The sequence below is a fragment of the Equus asinus genome, chromosome 8 (assembly GCF_041296235.1).
Source record: "Equus asinus isolate D_3611 breed Donkey chromosome 8, EquAss-T2T_v2, whole genome shotgun sequence".
NCBI lineage: Eukaryota > Metazoa > Chordata > Mammalia > Perissodactyla > Equidae > Equus > Equus asinus.
Genome location: NC_091797.1, coordinates 60,857,099 through 60,879,966, shown reverse-complemented (window position 1 = coordinate 60,879,966; position 22,868 = coordinate 60,857,099). Strand labels below are relative to the sequence as shown.

At 38.6% G+C, this 22,868-nt stretch overlaps 1 protein-coding gene across 1 annotated transcript; it reads right to left on the bottom strand.

Moving 5' to 3' along the window:
- Positions 1-2,821: 2,821 nt before the first annotated feature.
- On the bottom strand, positions 2,822-22,757 carry EEF1E1 (eukaryotic translation elongation factor 1 epsilon 1). The gene is made up of 4 exons (XM_014842669.3): positions 22,530-22,757; positions 18,736-18,936; positions 12,492-12,587; positions 2,822-4,070 (listed from the first exon to the last, which is right to left on the bottom strand). The coding sequence occupies exons 1-4, from the start codon at positions 22,614-22,616 to the stop codon at positions 3,930-3,932; spliced, it is 525 nt and encodes a 174-aa protein (XP_014698155.1). The 5' UTR covers positions 22,617-22,757; the 3' UTR covers positions 2,822-3,929.
- Positions 22,758-22,868: the final 111 nt, after the last annotated feature.

Here is a 22,868-nt window from a genome sequence, read left to right as displayed (position 1 = left end):
TGGAAAGGGGCATTCGCTTTTCAGAAGGAACAGCATGCACAAAGATGGCCCCACTTTGTTTTACAGGAGTTTCATTGTCTTTAGAAAAAAAAAATAGTATGGTCCCTTTCTCCAACAGCTTGAGAGACGTGAGGACCAGAGATTTTTAAACTGGGAAGTCATACGATGAATTCGTGTTTTATCAAAATCACAAGATGCTCCGCCAGGTTGTCTTATCTCAGATGGACTCATGTTGAACAGCTGCCTCACGGATGGCAGGTGGGAAAAGACATAAGAATCCTACTTTATAAAATTGTAGGGTTTGATTTTAGTCTTCTGTGGCGGTTTGTCTTTTCTGATCACTTTGTGTGTGCTAGGCACTGTGCTAGGTAATTTTTATACATTCTCACTGCAAATCAGTAATGAGGTCAGTTACGTTTTCCTCTATTTCATAAGAGGAATTTCATGTGCAGTGACTTATCTAAGGTCTCACAATATATGGTGAGGCGATGTATTTTATCCCACTTTTTAAAAAACTGCTTTAGTGAGCTGTAATTCATACATCACGAAATTACCTATTTAAAGTGTACAAGTCAGGGGTTTTTAGCATATTCAGAAGTGTACAATCATCTCATTTATTCTTGAAATTATGTACATATTTGCTTTATCCAGTGCCCAGGACAGCTTTTTCTAAGGTTGGTGATAACTAATTTCCCAAGGTGATTAAGCAGAACTTTACTGGCACACTGGTAAAATGGCTCACAGGTTCAGTTTTAGCCAGACGCTCGTCCGAATCCCAGCCCCCTGAGACTGGTTGTGTGACCCTGGGCAAGTTCCTTAACCAATCTGTGCTTTAGGTTCACTATCTGCAAAAAGGGGATAGTAAGTCAAGGAGGGAATTCACTTAAAGCACTTACAATGATGCCTGATGCCTACTAACTGCTCAATAAATGTTAGCTATTATTGTTGTTGTTAAAAGTGTAGTAACAGATCCACATAACTCTGAATATTTCAGGATCCTGAAATAGCTTCTCAATCATGAAAATTGTGGTCACTGAAAAGTATTTATTGTATGCTAATTCTCTGCCAATTGATGACCCATGGAATGTCAACAATTTACTAATGAAATTTCTTTTACAACTTGATTATTTGGCATTCAGAAGGTATCTTCCCATTTAAATACTACCTATTGTGACACAGACAGCTAGCTGCCTACCTAATCTCCCTTTTATCCTTCTTTCTCATTGACAGAGCACAGGTTTTGATCTGTATGGCATGTGTGAGCTAAGGGAACTATATTTTTGCCCTCCCTCCCAGTTGAGATGACCAAAGATATGTAAATAGATATTGCTGATTAAGGCTTCCAAGAAAGGTCCTTCAAGAGGACTGACTTCGGTGGGAGAGGTGTCTTTCTGCCTTCTTCTTTTCCTCCTTCTCTAGGTCTTGATCATGGACTTGTTGTCTGGAGCTCCAATAGCCATCTTAGACCATAAGCTGAACTTGAGAAAGAAACTACTTGTTCAGTATGGCGAAGCAGAAAGATGGGAGGTGCATGCTGCATGCTTAATATCAACCGTGGACTGTCTATCTTCTTTTACATGAGAGAAAAACAACCCACTTTAATGTTACTTAACTCTTCTGCTATTTACAGCTGTATCTAATTGCAGTTCACAGTTAAACTTTCCTTGGTCAGCTCAAAATGGACTACAGTCTTTCAACAAACACTTTTCAAGCATCTACTGTCGTGTGCCAGTCATTGTTCTGAGGGCTGGATATGCAAGGGAAAAAGACAGTTTCTCCTCTCAAGGAACTAACAGTATGGTGGAAGAGACAGAAAATCAAACATAGTACACTGATGTTCGTGCCAGAATCGGGCGTGGGAGGGGACAGGTTGGTCAGGATAAACTTGACTTTCGGGAGGACATGACAAAGTTGAAGATTGAAGAGGTTATCAACGGAGAAGGAAAGGGCATTTCAGGCAGAGAAGCACCTGACAGAAATGACCCGTGATGCCCAGTGGCATTTCTCTGAGGAAATAATTGTTTCAATTGAGATACTGAGAACATTATCTCACCTTTGCCTACAGGAGCCAGGTCTTTATCTTTTTGCCATCCCCTCATCCTCTAAACCTACTTGGTGGCGGGTCGTAGCTCCAGGTAATGTCTGCTGAAGAAATGTTATGCACTTCATTAAAGAACTGACTAGCAGATGTAAGGATTCAGAGGGTTAAGCCTCAGACGGTAGAAGGGGGAAGAGGGGACATTTGGCAAAGAGGCAGAGAGGTGTCTTTTTGCCCTTTCCTCACAGCTGACCTAACCTGAAGGAAAAGAATGAAATGGTTGGGATGGGAAGGCTGGGTAGCCCATCTGTTGTCGACCATGTCTGTCCCGCTCACCTCCTCCTGGAGTGCAGGGGCAGACGAGAAACGTGTTCAGGGGAAGGAGTAATTTGCAGTAGTGAAACAAAATGTGGAACGCTTACAGCAGACCCTGCTGGGGTGGCGATGTGCATGAACAGTCACAGACTGGGCCTACTTCTGTCGCACACATCCCGACTCCCGAGATTAGCTGGAGTCCTCTAGTCTCTGCATATGCAAATACAAGTTTACAGTTTCTAATTTACAGGCCATTTTATAAAATTAAAAATGCTCCCAAGGGCAATGAATTGTGAAATCTCATCCTGTAAAAACTGTTTTGTTCTATTACCGTATACTCACATATATGGCTAATGAAATCTCTTGACTAACATGAAGGACAAAAATGGGGGCTCTTACAAACAAAAGGAGAAACTTTTACTGAGAGCCATGAGCTAGATGTTATCCTTTAATTCTCAGAACAGACAGTTATCTTTACTTTTACATTTCATTTTTATTTTTACAGATTAAGAAAATATGGTTAACTGATTTGCTTAGGGTCATACAGCTAGTAAGTGATAAAAGCAGGACTCAACCAGAGGGCTGTATATTTCCCAAGTTTCTGCTCTTTCCACTTGAATTTTGAATTGTATACTACTTAGATTCAGCATCAGCACCAAAATATTAAATAGTATTAAACAGTAAAGTGCTCAACAACTATTTTTCTTATTATTTGTAAGTATATAAGCTCTTTAGTTCTCAATAATTAATTACTTATTCACTCAGCCCATAAGAGTTATAAAGTGTATATATTTGTTAATAAAGTGTCTCTTTTTACATAGTGCTTCAACAGCAGCCCTTCTATGAGAGGTGGCTTTTAGTTTAGAAAAATCTAGTAGTTATCAAGTGCAAGATTAGTGGGACAGTGGGAATTTCCCATCTCTTTTTAGCTACTGCATATTCCAGTAAACCAACAATAAGAGAAGAACCATCAACACAGGGACTCCATCTTATTCCAGGCCCCTCTAGGGCAGTTCAGTAGTTAGTTTCACCTCAATGAATACTGACTAAAGGAAAGAAAGAAACAAAAAGGTTTTTTCAACCACGTTTACTGGCTCACATAAATATATGAAAACAAATCCATCTGTCTTCCCTTTCGGTATCCTTGGCACAGTTTATTACAGTTCTTAATAAACAAACTACTGTAAATATCCATAAGGGGAAAATGAATTGTAAAATACGAAAAAAGAGGTCAATAAATAGCCAAATATGTCAAACATTGAAAGGACTATTTTTTTAAAGATTAAACACTGATTTGCAACTTTTACTAAAATAAATTTCATCTATAAAAACAAGGTAATTTATTACTTGTTCTCAACTCAAATTTTGACAGCAGTTGAATTTTTACAGAAAAAAATTGCAAAAAATTTCAACTAAAGAGCAAATCAAACATTGGGACACAATTTTATACTTTAAAAATTCTATCAACTTCAACAAATAAAGAATGACTGCATATCAATTTATGTTAGTCCTCTGGTCCCGAATACACTTTCCATTTAAATATTTTAATCACTCTTCTGTACAGCATGGAGGGCTTCTAGTGGGAATTCGTATATAGTCTGTTCTTGATGAAGACAACACTAGACAGATGTTGCCTGATGCCTGGATAATGCTGAATGTGACAAAACCAGCGAGACACATTAAGATACTTCTCCTTTTCTTGAACTGTCAGGTCAACCTAGGTAGAGATTAAAAAAACACACACACACACAACACAGACATTACATAAGCAAAACTATTAATATCATTTGAGTAGGAGATAGAAATTGGAGAAAAAGAAAACAGTTCTCAAAGCCACCATATTCAGATAGCAGTCAAAAATTTTAGCCACTTGGACGAGCTATCCATTTGTTTAATGCTTTTATGTACAGTTCAAAACCAGATGTGCTTTCTAGGGAAATCTCAGGTTTTCAACAAACGAAAAATTTACATTAAACCAGGATCTAGAAGCCCAAAGAGTTTGTTTTTTACTTTACTGGAAAGGAAAACAGGAGAAAAGAAGAGAATAGCTTCCAAAAGACTAAGATATGCTCCTTTCTCCAATATCTTTAGCAAACCTAAAAAAGAATGGTTTACTGCTATCTAACATACCAAACGCGAAAATATTATGTAAACTCAAATATTATACATTCATGGATGGCTGCTCTCTATATATAGACTACTACTTCCTTTCTGTTAAACTCTGGGGAAAACTTTACGCAAGAAGAGAATGACCTACTTAATTTTAAGTGATTATTCCTTAATACAAGAAGGAAGGGCTATTTCTAGCGGCATATGCCTCAGATGAACAACAGACCTTCTAAACTGTTTGCAATAAAGCTGAACTCTATCTTTAGTGGATGTAGCAGTTCAGAGAATTTACTATCAAGCTTCAGAATGCCCAGAGATTTGGTCAGAGAAAAATGCAATACAAACAGTTGGTGCCTATCATTTCTCTGGGCTCAGGCTCCAAAGAAGGTGACTCAGACTTTTGTCTAAGACCAAGCTTGGATTGGAACCATGAAGGGTTGTCAGGTAAAACGAAAGCCAGCAGGGCAGTAACTCAGCCATGGCCATGTGAGAGTGGTGCAGATCCTCAGCATGCTGTTAACTCGCTATTTATTTAGCAGATATTGCAAGTCTCTGTAAAACTGACAGGAATGTTTACATAGAAAAAAACCTCAGTCACCCGCATGTGGTTCAAACCCGTTAGCAGTCGGCTTGTTGGAAGGCACTTTTAGTGAGATGGGTGTCCTGTGGCTTCAGAATTTAGCATATCCTCGTGCCTACAGGCAAATATTCTGCTAAATTACCAGGTCAACAAAACTAAGAACAAATCACTCTAGTATGCAATAGTTTTACAGAATATAAAATAGTATTAACAATACAATTAAAAGGTAGACACAGTACTTTCTCAATAAATGTTTAACTGAGCTCATATTTTCATTTTATATTTACTATAAGGCAACTTAAAAAGAAAAGTTGAGGGGCCGGCCCCGTGGCCGAGTCGTTAAGTTCCTGCGCTCTGCTTTGGTAGCCCAAGGTTTCACCGGTTTGGATCCTGGGCGTGGACCCAGCACCGCTCATCAGGTCACTCTGAGGCAGCATCCCACATGCCACAACTAGAAGGACCTACAACTAGAATGTACACTGTGTACTGTGGGACTTTGGGGAGAAGAGGCCAAAAAAAAGAGAAAAATTGACAAGTCATCCTACCTTCCTTTTTGCCTTTATGACATTAGGATACTATTGTATCAATATCTGATCTTTTAACATTCTCTTGGGTGGTCTAAATGTTTATTTCTGTTGGCCTAGTTTACCTAAATTATTAGCAGTGAAAGTCTTACTGTTTCTGTTACATAAAAATTTAAGTCCTACACAAGCTGCTATATATACATATATAGCAAATTATAACAACAGACTCATCTTGTTTAAGGGGCTGTCAGGTGGCTCTCAGAAATACATTACTATAACTGTTTCACCTACAATATAGTTAGTCCATGGCATGGAGATAAAAAACTAACACATTAGTCAAGAAAATTGGTCAAGAATGTCTTTTTTTATGCAGAAGTTACTTTTTATTAAATGAGAATTCTTGATTTCACATATAAAGAACTACATTACTCCTAACGGTCTGGTGTGCTGTATATAGAAGGCACTTAACCACTGAGGAATAAACTGAATATCAGTTTATATTTCAAAAGGTAAAATACATTTTGTAAAAGAGCTCACTTTTTGTTCTTTTTCTAAATCTTTACTGTATGTGACCTTAGTCACATGCATAGTTTTTCAAAGGAAAAGACTTTTAAAAAGCTCAACCACTAGTAAACAGCTGCAAACCTACCAGGCAATGGGAGTGAGTTTTCATAAATAAACAAATAAATTTCAAAATCAACTTCAGTGAACCTCTTTACTGATAGTTAAAGCAAACAGAAGGAACAAGCTTTACTCCAACTTGATTTCATGACAGCTGCTGAGATATGACGATTCAAATCTGACCACTTTTCTAAACAATTTAGTGTTTTCAGAATTCTTTCACTATAAAACATCTCCACTCAGCACTTCTGTGAGATGCCATTTTTTGGAATGAATTAAAACACACTGAGAGGAAAGCATCTGCAAATGATAAAGTACTGATGTTTGTCTGATCTACATTCTAGCTGGTCACTCAGCTTCTGAAACAGGGGACGAAGGGCATGTTTACTGTCGACATTTCAGAACAGCATCTGCTTTCACACAGGACTAGCATATGCTGCCACCAGGCCTATGACTTAAGTAACAACAACAACAACAAAATACAACACACAGCAAAAATCAATATTTTCCAACTTAAAAATTTCAGAGTCTCCAGTGTAAGGATTATGAAGAGACCAACAGGACAAACTAATTTTTGTTCCTATATTTTTTAAGTAGATGATCTATTTTAGAGAATGTAAATCTGTTCACTTTCCCTGAGACAATTTTGCCAGAAATACACAGAGCTTTTCCAAAAGGATCAGGTTACCACTTAACCTTTAGTTTAAAGTCTGGAGCTCGTCCTTTGAGTCTGAGAAAATGACGACTGACCTTGATTTGTTACCTCGGCTACTCTTTTGGTGGACGTTCTATTCCTGAACTTACTGTAAACAGACAAACAAACAAAAAACCAGATTCCCCACCACCACCAAACTTAGCTTTCTTAGGACTTTTTGGATGAGATCCCCATCAACCATTTCACTGATAACAATGGTTTTCCATCATCCCTTTCTAGTCAATTAGGTTTTTATTTTTCCTTTTTTACCACAGGAAACACAACACAACTGTTCCAGTTACAATTTCCTGCTTCTTATTGGTCTACACGCCAGTGTGTCTATGGGGGTGCTTGGCTCTCTCTACTTAATCATTTCTTTTATTTACACTGGCACCAGATAACTAGTTTGAACTTTAAAGCCAAACAGATAATATTCTTAGTCACTAAGTTTCCATGAAGACATGTGAGAAGCACTCCACGGGCCTCATTCCAGATCAGGGTGAAATGCACGCTGCTACCTTTCTAACTGGCACCACGCTGCCTTGGGACATTCTTTACGGTCAGCGTCCCTGGACAGCTCTGCAGCTATGTCTTTTAGTTTTCCTTTCTTTCTAAAAGAACAGCATACCTCCAATGGCTCTGAACTTCAAAACAAATGCATTTCGGTTGATAACAATCTTACAGTCAAGCAGCACACAACGTTACAAAGGATTTTAATAATCTTGAGTAACAGTCTGTTCATAGGGACTGCTATCTACTAGTGAAATCACTTTAAGAAAGCAATGAGTCACTGGCATGATAATAAACAGCCACACTAACTGGCAATTTAACAAAAGAAGAACAACGTAATATTCCTCAAAGGGAATGAAGATAGACCAGATCTTATAAATAGAGTAACTCAGCCACAACTAACACTGGGCTCAAACTGAAACAAAATACAGTGGGATTATCTGATGACTGGCAGGTTCCCTGACTGCTGTTTTGTACAGTGTGCTGACTACATATTAAGTTTTAATAACATGAACAAATAATTGAAGGAATGCAAGAGGGCAAAAATAAATACACTGCTAAAGTAAACACAGCATGAGAAACTGTCTGACGAACCTGAGCAGATGCCAGTCTGCACTGCACATCCACCCTGCCTCAACAGAATACCTAGGAATCACTGTTTTCTCACCTGGGTCTATTTACACCTAACTCAAAGGGATGTCATGTAACACCACGGTGCAATTCTGTCGCAGCAGGGGTTTCGGTCAGTGAGGCCGTTTCTTGAGAAGGTGGTACTTCTCCCATGCACTCTGGCTGCACTTGGACCAGGGTGGGAAAGATGCTTTGGTTATGGGCTCATTTTATGAACCCAAAGAGATCGTTAACAGAGTGATTTACATAATATTCCACTCAATTTTTTTTTGAAAAAGATAAGCATAATATTCTTAATCATAATATCCTAGCCGCTACATGTAAAGAGGATATACATTACAAAATAGGAAATAGAAATAGGTGCAGATCATTAAATATTGTTAATGTAACTCTAGTTTTAAGGTACAGCACTGAAGAAAACACTTCCAACGTGCTTGAAAACCGAACACCCTCGAGGGCACCTAGACTCACAATTACATTACTTGGCGGCTGGTGCTATGAGTACGTTGCCCTATAAAATTACGGCCTTGCTCTCTCTGCTGGCAAAAAGACTCCATGAAAGCCCCCTCATCCTCAGAGTACTCCTTTCCCTACCGCACGACCTGCATGAGCCAGGGAGAGAAAAATGAAAATAGAGTATACACTTGGTTTGCAAGAGTTACACCTCATTATCATCTTTTTTCTTTTAATTAGATGGGAGAAATGCTCTCCTTCTAAATGACAGCTTGACACTACACGAAGGCAGACCTTGCGATGGTCCTGATGGGCCTTCACTAGTCTGCTGACAGGCATCACACATAGGATTAGAGATGACATTTCCCTTAATATTAAGCTTTAAAATTAAGTAAGGTCATATTTAAATATATTTTTAAAACGTCAACAAGAGTGCTGCTGTTGTTTTTAGAACAAATTGTTTTTGCTCCCCTCTGTAAAGTAGGTATACTCTTGGCAGCACAGCCTCACTCAAATCAAGTTTGGGCTCCTCCAAGTTGTGAGACTGTACGATGTAGGTTTGCCACCACCAGAAGGATCCTTAGCTACCTTATTAACAACAAAGCCTCTGTACCGTGGAGGCTTTCTGCATTTTGAGATGAGGTAAGCTGCGCCAGGTCACCATCTGAAGTTCAAAAAGCTAATAAAATATACTAAATCTAAAATGGAATAAAAAGAGGCTGGTGTGATGAAAGTACTTCAGCTCTATTTAAACTGCCTTCACATTTTAATAAGAGTACTTTAGATTTAATTATACTGAAGTATATAACTAAGGATTACACTTTCACTATAAAGATATGCAACTTAAAATAGGAAATATAAAGAGGTAGACATTGCTAAATATTGCTAATCTCAATAAACATTTAGCTGCACAAGGCGTTGTGCCAAGAGCTGGGAGGGGTACAAAGAGAAACATGACATGATCCTCCTCAATGTCCTTACTCTGCTTAAAATTGAATCATATTCCTCCTAAGAAAAGGAACATTCAGCCCACTTTATTTCTGTTGTCCCAGCATAATTATTAATAGCCCTCCTTTCACTGTCAAAAGTGTTGTTTTGGATGAGAAATCGTATGGTCATCCACTTACGAACAATATTTATAGTCAAACTATCATCAGCTTTCTAAGACGATGGCAACTCCCTCAGACAGCCAAAGCCACCCAAATCCTGCAGATATTTTTCTGACAATTTCATGATTCTCCATCCTATTTTTCTCTATCTGCCTCTTTAATTGATCACATATATTCTGATCAGAAATCAGCACTGGACTCCATCTTCTCTTACTCGCCAATTGTTTTCACATAAAACAGTCTTATCTCTTTGGTGAGATCAATAGTTGCTTACAAATAGAGTTTTATATTTCTTTTATGCCCCTCAAGCGTAGTATAATGGGCACATATAATAAGCTCTCAATAAGTAAACGTGTAATAATAGAGAATATTATGCTGAATTAAGGATCATACTAGGCCATTACAATAATAACGTTTTTGAACTTAACACAATCACTTAGGGCTCTTAGAGAAATAATGCTTATAAGTCAAGCAAATCCAAATTGAAGAATTATAGCTTGAGGGGGGCCGAAGAGTAAGTATCCTTCATTATCATCGTATTTTCATTCACAAAGAGCTTCCTCGCACATTATGACACTTGAGCCAGAAGACCTAGTTTGTCTTGGCCCTTCCAAAACCTGAGCTCTGTGTCTTTGCATAAAGCCCTTCATGTTCCTAAGCATTAGTTTCCTTCTCTGTAATGGAAGGAGAACACTACACTATCTTCTTCATAGTAATGAGGTACAATGAGAAAATAAGTATTAAACTCTTTCAAAGAGATAAAGAAATATGTTAAATATGTTCTTCAATGTTTATGGAGGGGAAGATAGACTATATCCCCGTGCCAGGAATGATGTCCAACAGTGGTGTTACAAAAATGAATTGCTACAATCTCTGACTCAAGCAGTTCATCATTTAAGAGAGACAGAAATTTTCCAAGAAGAATAATTTCAGTACAAAGTGAAACGAGCCGGAGCTGAGGCAGTCTGTGAGGTACAAAAACAAACAGAGGAAAGAGCACTTCAGAATGCTTCAGGAGCATGAGAAGACTTTGCCAGGAAATTAGTGCTGGGACTAAGGGACACCTGAAGAAATACCAACGAATTTGGGAGGAAGATAAGGGCTGGGACCAAGGAGCAAAAGAGAAGAGCAGCACAAGGACACTGAGCAGAGAGCACAGGTTGAGGAGACTCCAGGGAGAATGTTATGGTGAGAGAGAGACATGAGGGGAGAATGAGGGCGATGAGGAAGGCAGGGTCACATGAAGAGGGGTCTCCTATCCTAGGGAGTGACGAGCTACTTAATTATTTTGAGAAAGAAAAAGACACATTCATGAGAAAAATCACTCCAGTGGCAATAAAGATGGACTGTAAAAGAGATGAGACTGGTGGCCGAAGGCCATTTCCACAGCCCAGACCAAAGATAATGAACTCTGGAACTAGGGCAACGTCACGCGGCATCACAGGAAGAGACACACGTGAGGCACCCGGGAGGTGGAAACAACAGGACCTGACTGACTGGATGTATGAGGTGCAGAATGCAGAAAAATGTATGGGTTCTCTTGTTCCACAGGGAGAATATAGGTGTCGGCGTGTTGGGGGTTGAGAGGTTTTAAATGGAGAGAGAGATGAAAGAAACTCTGAAGCCAAACTGCCTGGTTTCCAGACTTGGTTTTGTCATCTACTTGGGTGACCTCAAAGAAGACATCTGACCTCTCCAGCCCTCAGTACTTCATCTGTAAAAAGGGGATGATAATAATAGCATCCACCTCCTAGGGCTGTTATAAGGATTAAATGAATATCATTTATAAAGCATAAAGAACAGTGCGTAGAACATAGTGAGTGCTACATAATTGTTTGTAAATAAATTTAAGATGGGAAACAATATAAATTAAAGAGATTGACCAGATAGAGGGAAAAAATTGAAGATATGAGAAAGAAAGGAAACAAAATTTGGGAGAAGATCCAGACAGGGGACAGGAGGTGGAGAGGGAGTTGAGGTAAGAGGCTAGATGAATGCATTAGCCCAGGAAAAAAGCAAGACCCTTTCTGAGGCCAGAAAAAGGAGACAAGACGGATGGGGATGTGCATGTAGGTGGGCTGGAAGATGAGGGGACTCAAACCATGGCCTCCATTTTCTAGTTGAATGAGGGAGGGAGGCTCTGTAATAATGATGGAAGATAGAGGGAGGATGAGGGGTGGGGCTTGAGGAAAGTGCTAAAGTTCTAGAAGTGTGCCTGGGAGGCATGAAAGAGTTGATCAGTATGAGAGCCCAGCTGAAACTGGACAGCATCAATCTACAGTGGCTCCACTCTATAGCTTTGTGATTTCTCCAACAGAGCTCAGTCTGGAGAGAGGACTGAAGGCATTTATTTGGACTGAACAAGAGTTGGGGACATACAGGGAGAGGGTGGTAAACGTACAGTAGAGCAAAGAAGCTGAAGACCCTAATCAGGGAATGTAGTCGAAGTTATGCAAGAGATCTAAGCTGGATGGGGAAGAAAGTGTACAGATTTGGAAAAAGAGAAGGAATCAAGTTACTTCAGAAAATTATGGGATTAGGGAGTAAGAGATTAAGAGGTAGGATAAGAAGCTGCCCAGAAGATGGGTTACCGGAATTAAGATATAGAGGTGGAGCAGAATGATGACGATGGGGTCCAGGTGACGATGACCAAGCCCAAAGGGTGGCAAGAGAAGTCGTCTTGAAGAAGAGCAGAAGCAAGAACAGGAATCAAGCAGGTCAGGGAACAGGAAGCTACTGTGTTCAATGGATACATGGAAGGAATGTTTGCATAAGCTATCTTGTATAAAAATAATTGCTTTCCTTTTTATTTGATGAGTTGAAAGTGCAAATTTGATTTAAATTCAAGACAAATGAAAATCATTCTGAACATTACAGAAAAAAAGCCAGCAACTCTTCAAATACTCACTATAAAGCGATGAAGGCCATAGTATAATAGGATGTCTGCTAAGGTAAAGTTATATCCTGTAAGGTAGACTTTATCTTCAAGATACGAATTAAGATCCTAGAAAAGACAAATAACAAAATATTAATATAAAAAAGATAATGAAGTTAACTACAATATCATTTGACTGAAAACATTTAGAAGGCTATAGAAAACAAAATACAGACATTTAATAAATTTAATCTTTGACATTAATAGGTTCAGATTCATTCAAAATCACCAATCATATACCAAATCACTTCATTTTTAAAAAGAGTAGATACTATTAGTCTTATTTTATTTTAAAGAAATAAGAAAACATTAGAAAATGATATTCAAAGTGTCATCTATGATCATCTCAAAGACTGTAATTTTTATCTTTTTGGAGGGAAACATTTTGTAAACCATGCTCATGTTACATTTATTTTTTACATTAAAATATAAAAAGTTCCTCAATAATTTCTCTTAAGAGAATCATAATTTATTGGTTTATTGCACTTTTTGTATACGTATATTTTAAAATTTTTCATTGTGGTAGAACACATGTAACAAAAATTTACCATCTTAACTATTTTTAAGTGTACAATTCAGTAAGTGTTAAGTGTATTCACATCGTTGTGCAACCAATCTTCAGAATTTCTTCATCTTGCAAAACTAAAACTCTATTCCTATTAAACAATTTGTCCATTTCCCCCTCCCCTCAGGCCCCGGCAACCACCATTCTACTTTCTGTTTTCTATGAATTTCACTACTTTAGATACTACATATAAGTGGAATCATAGAGTATGTATTTTTTTGTGACTGGTTCATTTCACTCAGCATATTGTCAAAGTTCATCCATGCTGTAGCTGGCATTGGAGTTTCTTTCTTTTCTAAGGCTGAGTAATACTCCATTGTATATATATACTACATTTGGTTTATCCATTCATCTATCAATGACATTATAGACATTTGGGTTGTTTCCACCTCTCAGCTATTGTGAACAATACTGCTATGAACATGAGTGTACACATATCTCTTTGAGACTCAGTTTGAATTCTTTTGGGTATATATCCACAAGTGGAATTACTGGATCTTATTGGATCATATGGTAATTCTATTTTTAATCTTTTGCAGAATCGCCATATTGTTTTTCCTAGCAGTTACACCATTTTACATTCCCACCAATGGTACATAAGGTTTCCAGTGCACATCTCTGCCAACATTTGTTCTATCTCGTTTTTTAGGTAGTAGCCAACCTAGCAGCTAACCTAATGTGAGGTGATATCGCCTTGTGATTTTGATTTACATTTCCCCAATGATTAGTGCTGTTGAGCATCTTTTCATATGCTTGTTAGCTTTGTCTATCTTCTTTGGAGAAGTACCTGCTCAAGTCTTTTGTCCATTTTTTAACTGTGTTCTTAATTTTTTTTGTTGAGTTGTAGTTCTTTATAGATTCTGGATATTAACGCCTTATCAGATATATGATGTGCAAATATTTTTTCCCATTCCATGGGTTGCCTTTTCACTCAGTTGATTATCTGTTGATGCATGGAAGTTTTAAATTTTGATGTAGTCCAATATATCTATTTTTATTTTGGTTGCCTGTGCTTTTGGTATCATATCCAAAAAATCACTGTCAAATCAAATGACATGAAGCTTTTCCCCTATGTTTTCTTCTAAGAGTTTTATAGTTTTAGGTCTTATGTTTAGGACTTTGATACATTTTGAGTTATTTTTCGTATATTGTATAAGGTAAGGGTCCAACTTCATTCTTTTACAACTGGACATCTAGTTTTTCTAACACCTTAAAGACTCCAGTTTTAAATAGAGTACCATTAAAAGCTACAGAAAGGGGCCGGCTCTGTGGCTGAGTGGTTAAGTTCGGGTGCTCTGCTTTGGCAGCCCAGTGTTTTGCTGGTTTGGATCCTGGGCGCAGACTTAGCACTGCTCATCAGGCCATGCTGAGGCAGGTGTCCCACATAGCACAACCAGACGCACTCACAACTAGAACCTACAACTACGTACTGGGGGGCTCTGGGGAGAAGAAGAAGAAAAGAAAAGAAGATTGGCAACAGATGTTACCTCAGGTACCAATCTTAAAAAAAAGAAAGAAAAAGAAACAAAAAAATCCCATTACTGCCATTTAAAAAAAAAAAAGAAAACAGCTACAGAAAGGGGCCACCCTTTGGTCAAGTGGTTAAGTCGCCAGGGTTTCACCAGTTTGGATCCTGGGCGCAGACATGGCACTGCTCATCAAGCCATGCTGAGGCGGCATCCCACATAACATAGCCAGAAGGACCTACAACTAGAATATACAACTATGTACTGGAGGGCTTTGGGGAGAAGAAGAAAAAAAAAGCTGCAGAAAGTTCTCTGTCATTTGTTCTCCAGACAATGAGCATCAATTTTTAAAAGGCATGTTAATTTAAGTATATGCAAAAAAGAATTCATTTAAAATCATTACCAAAAAAACACCAGTAAGCACTGAGCTCCATAACTAGCCAAAAGGCACTCTTGAAGGAAAAAAAATGTTAAAGTACATGTTAAAAAATGAAATAAAAATCTTAAAAGGTCTTAATCTAAATTAGAAGTATTGTTTGACAGATCAGCATGAATAAGTCAATTAGTTTCTGGAGAAAACAAAAAAATCTAGGTTAAAAGTATTATATGAATACTTTTGGTCTCTCTCAAAATTAACATGTAATTTAACAGCACAGGAATTTATGTTAAATTACATTCAAATTAAATGAGACAAAAGAGTCATATAACCTTCAGAAAAAAGTTTATAAATAGGTTACATGAACTAATATCAGATTTTCTCACAGGCTGCTCTAAAGACTAGTTATTATTATTATTTAGACTAAACTAGTCTAAAGACTAGTTATTGGCCACTGGTCAATAGCATTTATTCTAGAAAAAGTCAAGCTGTAGAGAAAGCATTTTGTTTTAATTCTCAAATCACATCTCAAATGCCTGGTACATAGTGGTTCAGTAATTAGTAAATACTTGCTAAATTGTATTTAATCTCTTGGAGTTTGCCCATGTCTTCGTTTAAAGATAGTAATTTTCAAAACAGTATATGAATATGAAATTGCTGGAGTGGTACAGATGAGGACATAAAGGAATGTGGACACAAATGAGGAGAAAAATGCAGAAGAACCAAAGTAAAATTTGGGTAGAGAGGATAAAATATGTTGGTCTGTATGGGCTACCGCTTAAATTCTATAGTAATCTGTTAAATTAGAGATGGTTTCTCTCCAAATGTCTTCAAATGAAACAACTCTGACAAAGCATAAGAATACAATAAATATATCTTCATTAATTTTAAGAAGCATTTTTAAAAAAGGTCTGAAACAATAATTTAACACTGCTTAACATTTAACAATGTTCTTAAAATAGAATCCATATCTATGTCTTAGTCATAAAGACTTTTTAAGGTTATAGTCTTTAGTTATAAAGACTCTAAGAAAATGGAGTTTAAAAAAATTGATTATGTAATATGTTTCTGATTAGTGATATAAATCACATTTTTCCTACCAAAACAGAATTTCACACGTTCAAAATATTCACAGAACAAACCTGATGTCTGATGCTCATTTCCTCTTTTTTTCCCACAAGTCTTTCTGATGCCATTGCCAAACTTTTAAAAATATTTTTGCTTATAGAGTTCCACCTGATTTTTCTTTTTCCTCTTGTCTATTATTAAACTTTCTAATAATATTGAAAAAGTAGGATAATAAACAACTATATATACTCCATCTAGACTCAATAAATGTTAGTGTTTCGCAATGCCTGCTTTTTGAAATTACATATTACCTTAATTATGAGCCATTTGAACTTAGAATCGTGGTTTTTAGCACTGAAATGGACCCTTAGACAATAGGAATTAAACTCTTTCATAATATCCTAACAGCAGGAATTTTAAAAATAACCAATAAAAAGAGAAATAGCCCAGTATAAAAATGGGCAAAGAATAAATATAAGCAAATTTTTTTAAATAATAAAAATGCTCATAAGCATTATGAAAAAAATGCCACAGCATTAATAATTTTAAGGAAAAAAACACCAAGTGAACAAAGAAATCACCTGTTGGTTTCTTTTGGTAATGAAATTGGGGTAGTGAGGGAGAAAAAGGGTCATATACATGTGAACAGGGGTTTAGTGGAAGAAGCCACTCTTATATACCACCGAACTATAACAATATACTTTTCTGGAGGGCAAATGAGCAAAACAGCCGTAAAAATGTATACAGCTTTGGCCCAGCAATTTCCCCTGTAGGAATTTAGCCCAAGAAAACAAATGGGAATGTGTTAAAATATTTAGCAACAAGCTAGTAACTATATGAGGATAGACTATTTCAATTCTGATATAACTATATGATGGAGTACTAGCAGGTTATCAGAAAGACAGTGTAAATAACTATCTATGGACATGGAAAGATGTTCACAACACATTGTCAGTGAACAAAAAAACAAGTTACAGTGTCCAATAGCTGCTCCTTTTTAAAATAAAACACAAACACGTGTATATGAAAAGAAAAAGCATGGAAAAAATACAAAAGGAGTTCAATAAATATTTGATGATTGAACATAAGTGTTACTAACGGTTCTCTCTTGATAGTGGGACCACTGTTTGAAATTCTCTTATTTGCTTATTTCTATTTGCTAAATTTCCATAATAAATATTTATGCCTTTGAAATAAAAACACTACCATGAAATAGCAATAAGTAAAGCAAAACAGCAAAGCGCCCTTTCTCCTGTGGGCTTACGTAGCCAACAATCCCTCTACAGGCCATTACCCACACGTTTGTCTCCCCCACAGTCCGAGTTCTCTCAGGGCAGCGACTGTGTCTGACGGCCACTGATTCACCCCCTGGAACTACATGTACCTGGCACATCGTTGTAGGCACAGATGAGCAAACTGTGGCAACACAGCAAGGACCACAATCCCAATCACCCAGTGCCCTGTACATTTCAAAAATGTCACTATCTCCAGTCAGATTCTCCTGATTGAAATTTCAGGTAATATTTACATATCCCAAATGCAACGGTCTGGTGGAATTCCTTCTATGCTCCTAATACCATATCTGTGAATACAACTTTCGAACCTCGAAACCCAATTCTATGAAATTCTGTCCATATATTTCAGAATTAAGTACTTTATTACTATCCTTTCTTTTGGAAAATGATAAGAGATAGTTATATTTACTTTTTATTTGCCTGAAATCTCACATTCCCTTAGAGGGAAGACATGCTTGCTCCCTCTGGTAATGCTGCCGAGCACGGCAGGGGGCAGAGGGAAGGGTGAACATGAACATTAAGGATGAATAGTTGATCATGACAGACCTATAAAGCAACAAGGCCTGAAATCTATTCTCTACCAGTTCTCTTGATGGTATCACCAGGAATACAGTTTAAACCATTCTCCCCCCAGGGACAAATGAAAAACTTTCCGTACTATAAGATCTTCTTGAACAACTTATATTACCAATTTATATGATAATGGGAATAAAATTAGGAAACAGAGGGATTCCTGCAATGATAAGTGGTTGTCTGGATGATCTCTAAGGTTCCTTCAAATTCTAAGCCTAAAAAACAAAAACAAAAAAACCCGTTTTATTTTTATATAAATAATTAACAGAAATAATTTCATTTGGAATGTTTTTCATTCTTGGTGACTCTGGAGCCATATCTGGTTTGTATTTTATATCAGTAGATTCTTTTATTCTAATTGGACTTCTTTGGAAAGAAAATACAAATCCTAAAGCAGTAAGTCAGATCAACTAGTTTTTTTCAAACTACAACCTCCAAAGATTCTGACTTCCCCTTGCCTTTGAGGAAGTACTTTATTGCTTAGGGAATCAGGGTGCAGAGTGGGGGGAAAAATATTAAGCCATCACATAAAAAAAAAATCATACAAAGCTATAATTATTGACAATGATGAGCGTTATAAAGGAAAGCATAGGGTGCTGTGTTATGAAGGAAAAGAATATAGCACCAGGAACAGCATCTGTTTGAGAGAGAGACAGTCAAGCACGTTTCTGAGGAAGGGGTACCTGAGCTGAGATCTGAAGGGAGAGGGCTGGCAGAGTCTATTCCAGGCAAAGGTAGTAACAGGTACAAACTACCCCGAGGCAGAAGGAAACAAGGAAAGACGGCCAATAGCTTCAGCTATTCAATCTCAGGGGAGAGAGATTCCTGCTGTTAATATTCACGCATTTCAGCCTATAAAGTGAAGTCCGGATACCTTCAACAGAGCGTGGATGTCATCCTTGCTGGAGTGCCCGTCTACTCGAGTGACCCTGTACTCTAACCACTGTTGAACTATTGCCTTTTCTTCTGCCGTGCTCCCAAGCAAATATTCTTTGTTGGCTTGCTTGACTAGATGAGCCGCTATGGTAGTCAGTCCTGTGAGACTTGGGCCATTGTTTGTTTGAAGAACGGGAATCTTAAAAAGAAAAAAAAAGTGCTTCAGATAAATTTTAAAAACATACCATCACGACTGTAAGTTTTAAGAAACTGTGAAACCCCTCAAGTGTTTTTTCAAATACTCTCACGATACTAAATTACGTACAAATGGAAATCAGAAAAATAGCAGTTATATAATTTACATTTGCTAACAGATGCTTGATGATGAAACTGGTAACAACATTGCAAAAATCAGTATAATGTTCCTATATAATTTATAACTATGTATGTACAAAAAGAGAAAATGGAAATCCTAATAATACTGCATTAATTTCAATCAGGATTATCCATATCCTGTTTTAGTAAGGTGAACATACTTAAATAAACCTGACTTCTGTAATAACAAAAAAAAGAAACAATTATAGTAACACTGGGTTCATGGTGATATAGTCAGAACCACCAAATGGGATCTAGGCTGGCTTTAGCAATATGTGGTCTAACATAATTAGCTATCTCATTAACTAGTGCTGACTGTGACAGTGGCTTGGTTGCCATGGATTGCATATTCATCAGTTTTGGAGTCATTTACAGTGAGGTCACTCTAAATGTCGGCCAATAATTCATATTTTGAAAACGTTCCAAAATGTAATAGAGACTACCGATAATAAAGTCTAGGCTTCAGGTAATCATCTGAAAACTAATCCTACTTTTTTGAGGAAGATCAGCCCTGAGCTAACATCTGCCACTGAGGAAGACCGGCTCAGAGCTAACATCCGCGCCCATCCTCCTCCACCACACATGTGGGACGCCTACTACAGCATGGCCCAACAAGCGGTGCCAGACCCACACCCGGGGATCCCAACCGGCAAATCCTGGGCTGCCAAAGCAGAACATGCGAACCCAACTGCTGTGCCACCGGCCTGGCCCCTAATCCTACTTTTTAATCCTATAGCCCCTATTGTAACAGCAATACAAAGGGTGAGGTTATAAGAAATTGCTAATTAACTGAAATGTTCTTGATGTACAACTAAGCGAAGCATTATGAGACATTCAAAAGAAAATGGAAAGTATCATCCAAAGGGCAGACCAATTATAAATAACAGGCGTACAATCTAAACAACCTAAGCAAACCAGAAGAGAGCACTTTCTGGAGCTGCCGCTCTTTCAGCCATAAACAGTATCTGGTATAATGATTTACACTTCGCAGCGCACTTTCACAAGCACATTGAGGTCAACAGCGCTCTGTGAGGTATATGGAGAGATAACATTTTACCCATGAGGACTGAAACGTTCCCTCCAGAAGCTGAAGGAAGTACCGACAGGTAGTCTGGGCTTTCCACCGCACCTGCTGCTTCCCATTCACTACAGAGCTCCTCGGAGTCTCACTTCTGCCTTCACACTCAAATGAAACCACTACCTCCAAGATCACCAATAATTTCCTTTAGAAAAACGCATGAAAAGAAAAGAATATGGAACTCTGAGGGTGCTGGTGATGTTCTGTCCTCAGCTGTGTGGTTACCTGAGTGTGTTCACTTCATGGTAACTCATTGAGCTCTGTGTGCTTTTCTGAATGCATGTTATATTAAAAAAAAAAAAAAAGAAGAAAGAAGGAAAGAAAACTCGCAGTTGCTGAGTGTGAGGGGAAAATGACAATTCTAAAGAGAATTATTTATGAAGATAAATTATCCACCCCACCACAGTTACTCAAAAAATTCCCAGTTACTTTCTCATCTAATCATTGTATCTGTTAAGATAGGTTAGTAATCTCACCCTCATATTACAGATAAAGAACCAAGGTCACCAAGTTTGTAATGGCACAGTCAGGGTTTGAATAAAGTGTAACTTGCCCAAAGTCCATTCTCTTTCCTCTACACAACCTAAAGTATACGAGTCTTATGCAGTTGAAATCATGGGACATATACTATTTTCATACTCATCTTAAGCTTCCATGCCTTCAAAGTGATCACTTTCAATGGCTGTTTAAGCAATATTCCAATGTGCTGATGTACCATAATTTAATGAACCATTCTCCTAGAGCTGAATCTCTGGATTTTTTTCCATTTTTAATTATTATTGGTAACATTAGAGGATGCCTTATTGCTGGACTACTGCTGTCAGCTGTCTTCCAAAAAATGACTGAATCTTATCACACATCCTCATCCCTTTCCGCAAATACACAAACAGAAAATTTCAATAGCTGTCCTCCACTAAAAAAAAAAAATTGTAATTAAAATAAAATAAGAAATGACACTCTGAACTCCAAAGCCCTCAAAATTGGGCCTCAATTTGTAATTCTGGGTTTATGTTGCATTGCACCACTCATTATATGCTCTCCTAGTTGCCTCAAACTTCCCAGTCTTTCATAATTTGTTGGTCTTACACAATTAAACACCAGCTCTTCCATGAAGCGTACAAACCCATTCTTACAGTCTGAATTAACTTTCTCCTCCACAGTGCTCCACAATCTTTCCCCCCATTTTGTAAATATTTTGTTCTGCTTTAAATTAGTTGCAGAGGACTGTTTCTCATACTAGATAACAAGCTCCCTGAAGGCAAGACTCACCTCTTGGCAATGCGCCTTAAGAAACAGAAACCAAACTAGGGAGTAGTGGCTGAAGAGAAGGAAGCAGCATGAGGCCAGAGGAAAAAGCAAAACCAGGCCCATTGGGCACTAATGCCCACTCTGCTGATCCCAGGCACGTCATGTATCCTTTCTACATTCCAGTTTTACTTACTGTAAAAATGATAATAATAGTGCTTTAGGGACATGATTTGAACACGGACTAGAATGAAAAACAGAAAAAGAAAGAACGAAAACATCATCCAGAAAAAACTTCAAAGGGGCAAAAAATGTGTATATCCCAAGTCGTCTTCCTACAATCATTCTCCTCTAATACATTCCCACTGAGGCAAACATTGATCTTTATAAAACACAAATGTCCTTCAATGCCCTAAGAAATCTGTGTCCTTATACCTCAGCAGTCAATTTCATACCGTGTAACTTCCCCTCTCATTCTCTGCACGTTGCACAATGAACTTGCTATCACAAGACCTCAGAAAAGCCTTCCCTGAATCTCCCAGACTGAGCCAATACCATGATGGGCTCTCTCAGCCGTCTTCACTTCAATGTAGCACTTTTCAGTATTGTAATTAAAATAGTCGCAATGTTTGTGCACCCAGCTGCAAAGCACACTTTCTGAGTGAGGGGAGGGAGCGTGTCCGCCTTAACCCCAGGCCTAGCACAGTTCTACTTGGCACCCAGTTAGCTCTGCGGTAGTCGCGTCATGCTGAATGAAAGGTCCTGTCACAGTAAACGCTGTCACTGAGCGCAAACGCGGGGCCTCCAGGCTGGTCTATCTAAGGGCTCTTTGAGGATCCTCCTCGCTTTCTCAGAATGGGATGATGATAATCTCCCAGGAAGAAAAGCTCAGCCCGAGCCCACTGGAGCGGGTTCCCTTCCTCCCTCCGAGAGCCAGGGCTGCAAGAGCAGACAGAGAGGCTCCAGCCCAGCCGGGGCGCGGACACGTGGAAAGCCCGGGAGCCGCATCCTCGCTCCGCCCGCCTGTGCCGGCCGCCCGGTGCACCCGGGCTCAGCAGGCCCCACTCCCGTCCACCTCCACCTCCGTTTCTCACCTGGCGCTCGCCCTGAGCGCTGTATTTGTTCCCTTTACTCAGCCCCAGGGACTTCTCCAGCAGCGTCAACTCTGCGGCCGCCGCCATCTTCCGGGAGAGCTCCTGGCAGGGGCGGGACCTGGACAGCAAGGATCTCCGGCATTGGCGGGGAGGGAACGCCCCCTCCTACAAGTGTCACCGGCTATTGGCTGAACGAAGGGGGGCGTGGAAGGCGCGTGTCTGCGCGCAGGAGGCGGGGCTAAGGAAAGGGGCGGGACCGACGGAGGGGTGTGGGACAGGTCGTGAGAGATTCTCACCTTTTGGAGCTCTGGAGGACCTACCTCAGAGATGGGCTTTGGT

Excerpts from the sequence above, each read along its gene's own strand:
- EEF1E1 (XM_014842669.3), bottom strand. The coding sequence starts at position 22,616 with ATGGCGGCGGCCGCAGAGTTGACGCTGCTGGAGAAGTCCCTGGGGCTG. Across the intron at positions 18,937-22,529 it reads GCGCTCAGGGCGAGCGCCAG|ATTCCCGTTCTTCAAACAAA; the intron begins GTGAGAAACGGA and ends TTTCTTTTTAAG. Across the intron at positions 12,588-18,735 it reads ACATCCACGCTCTGTTGAAG|GATCTTAATTCGTATCTTGA; the intron begins GTATCCGGACTT and ends TGTCTTTTCTAG.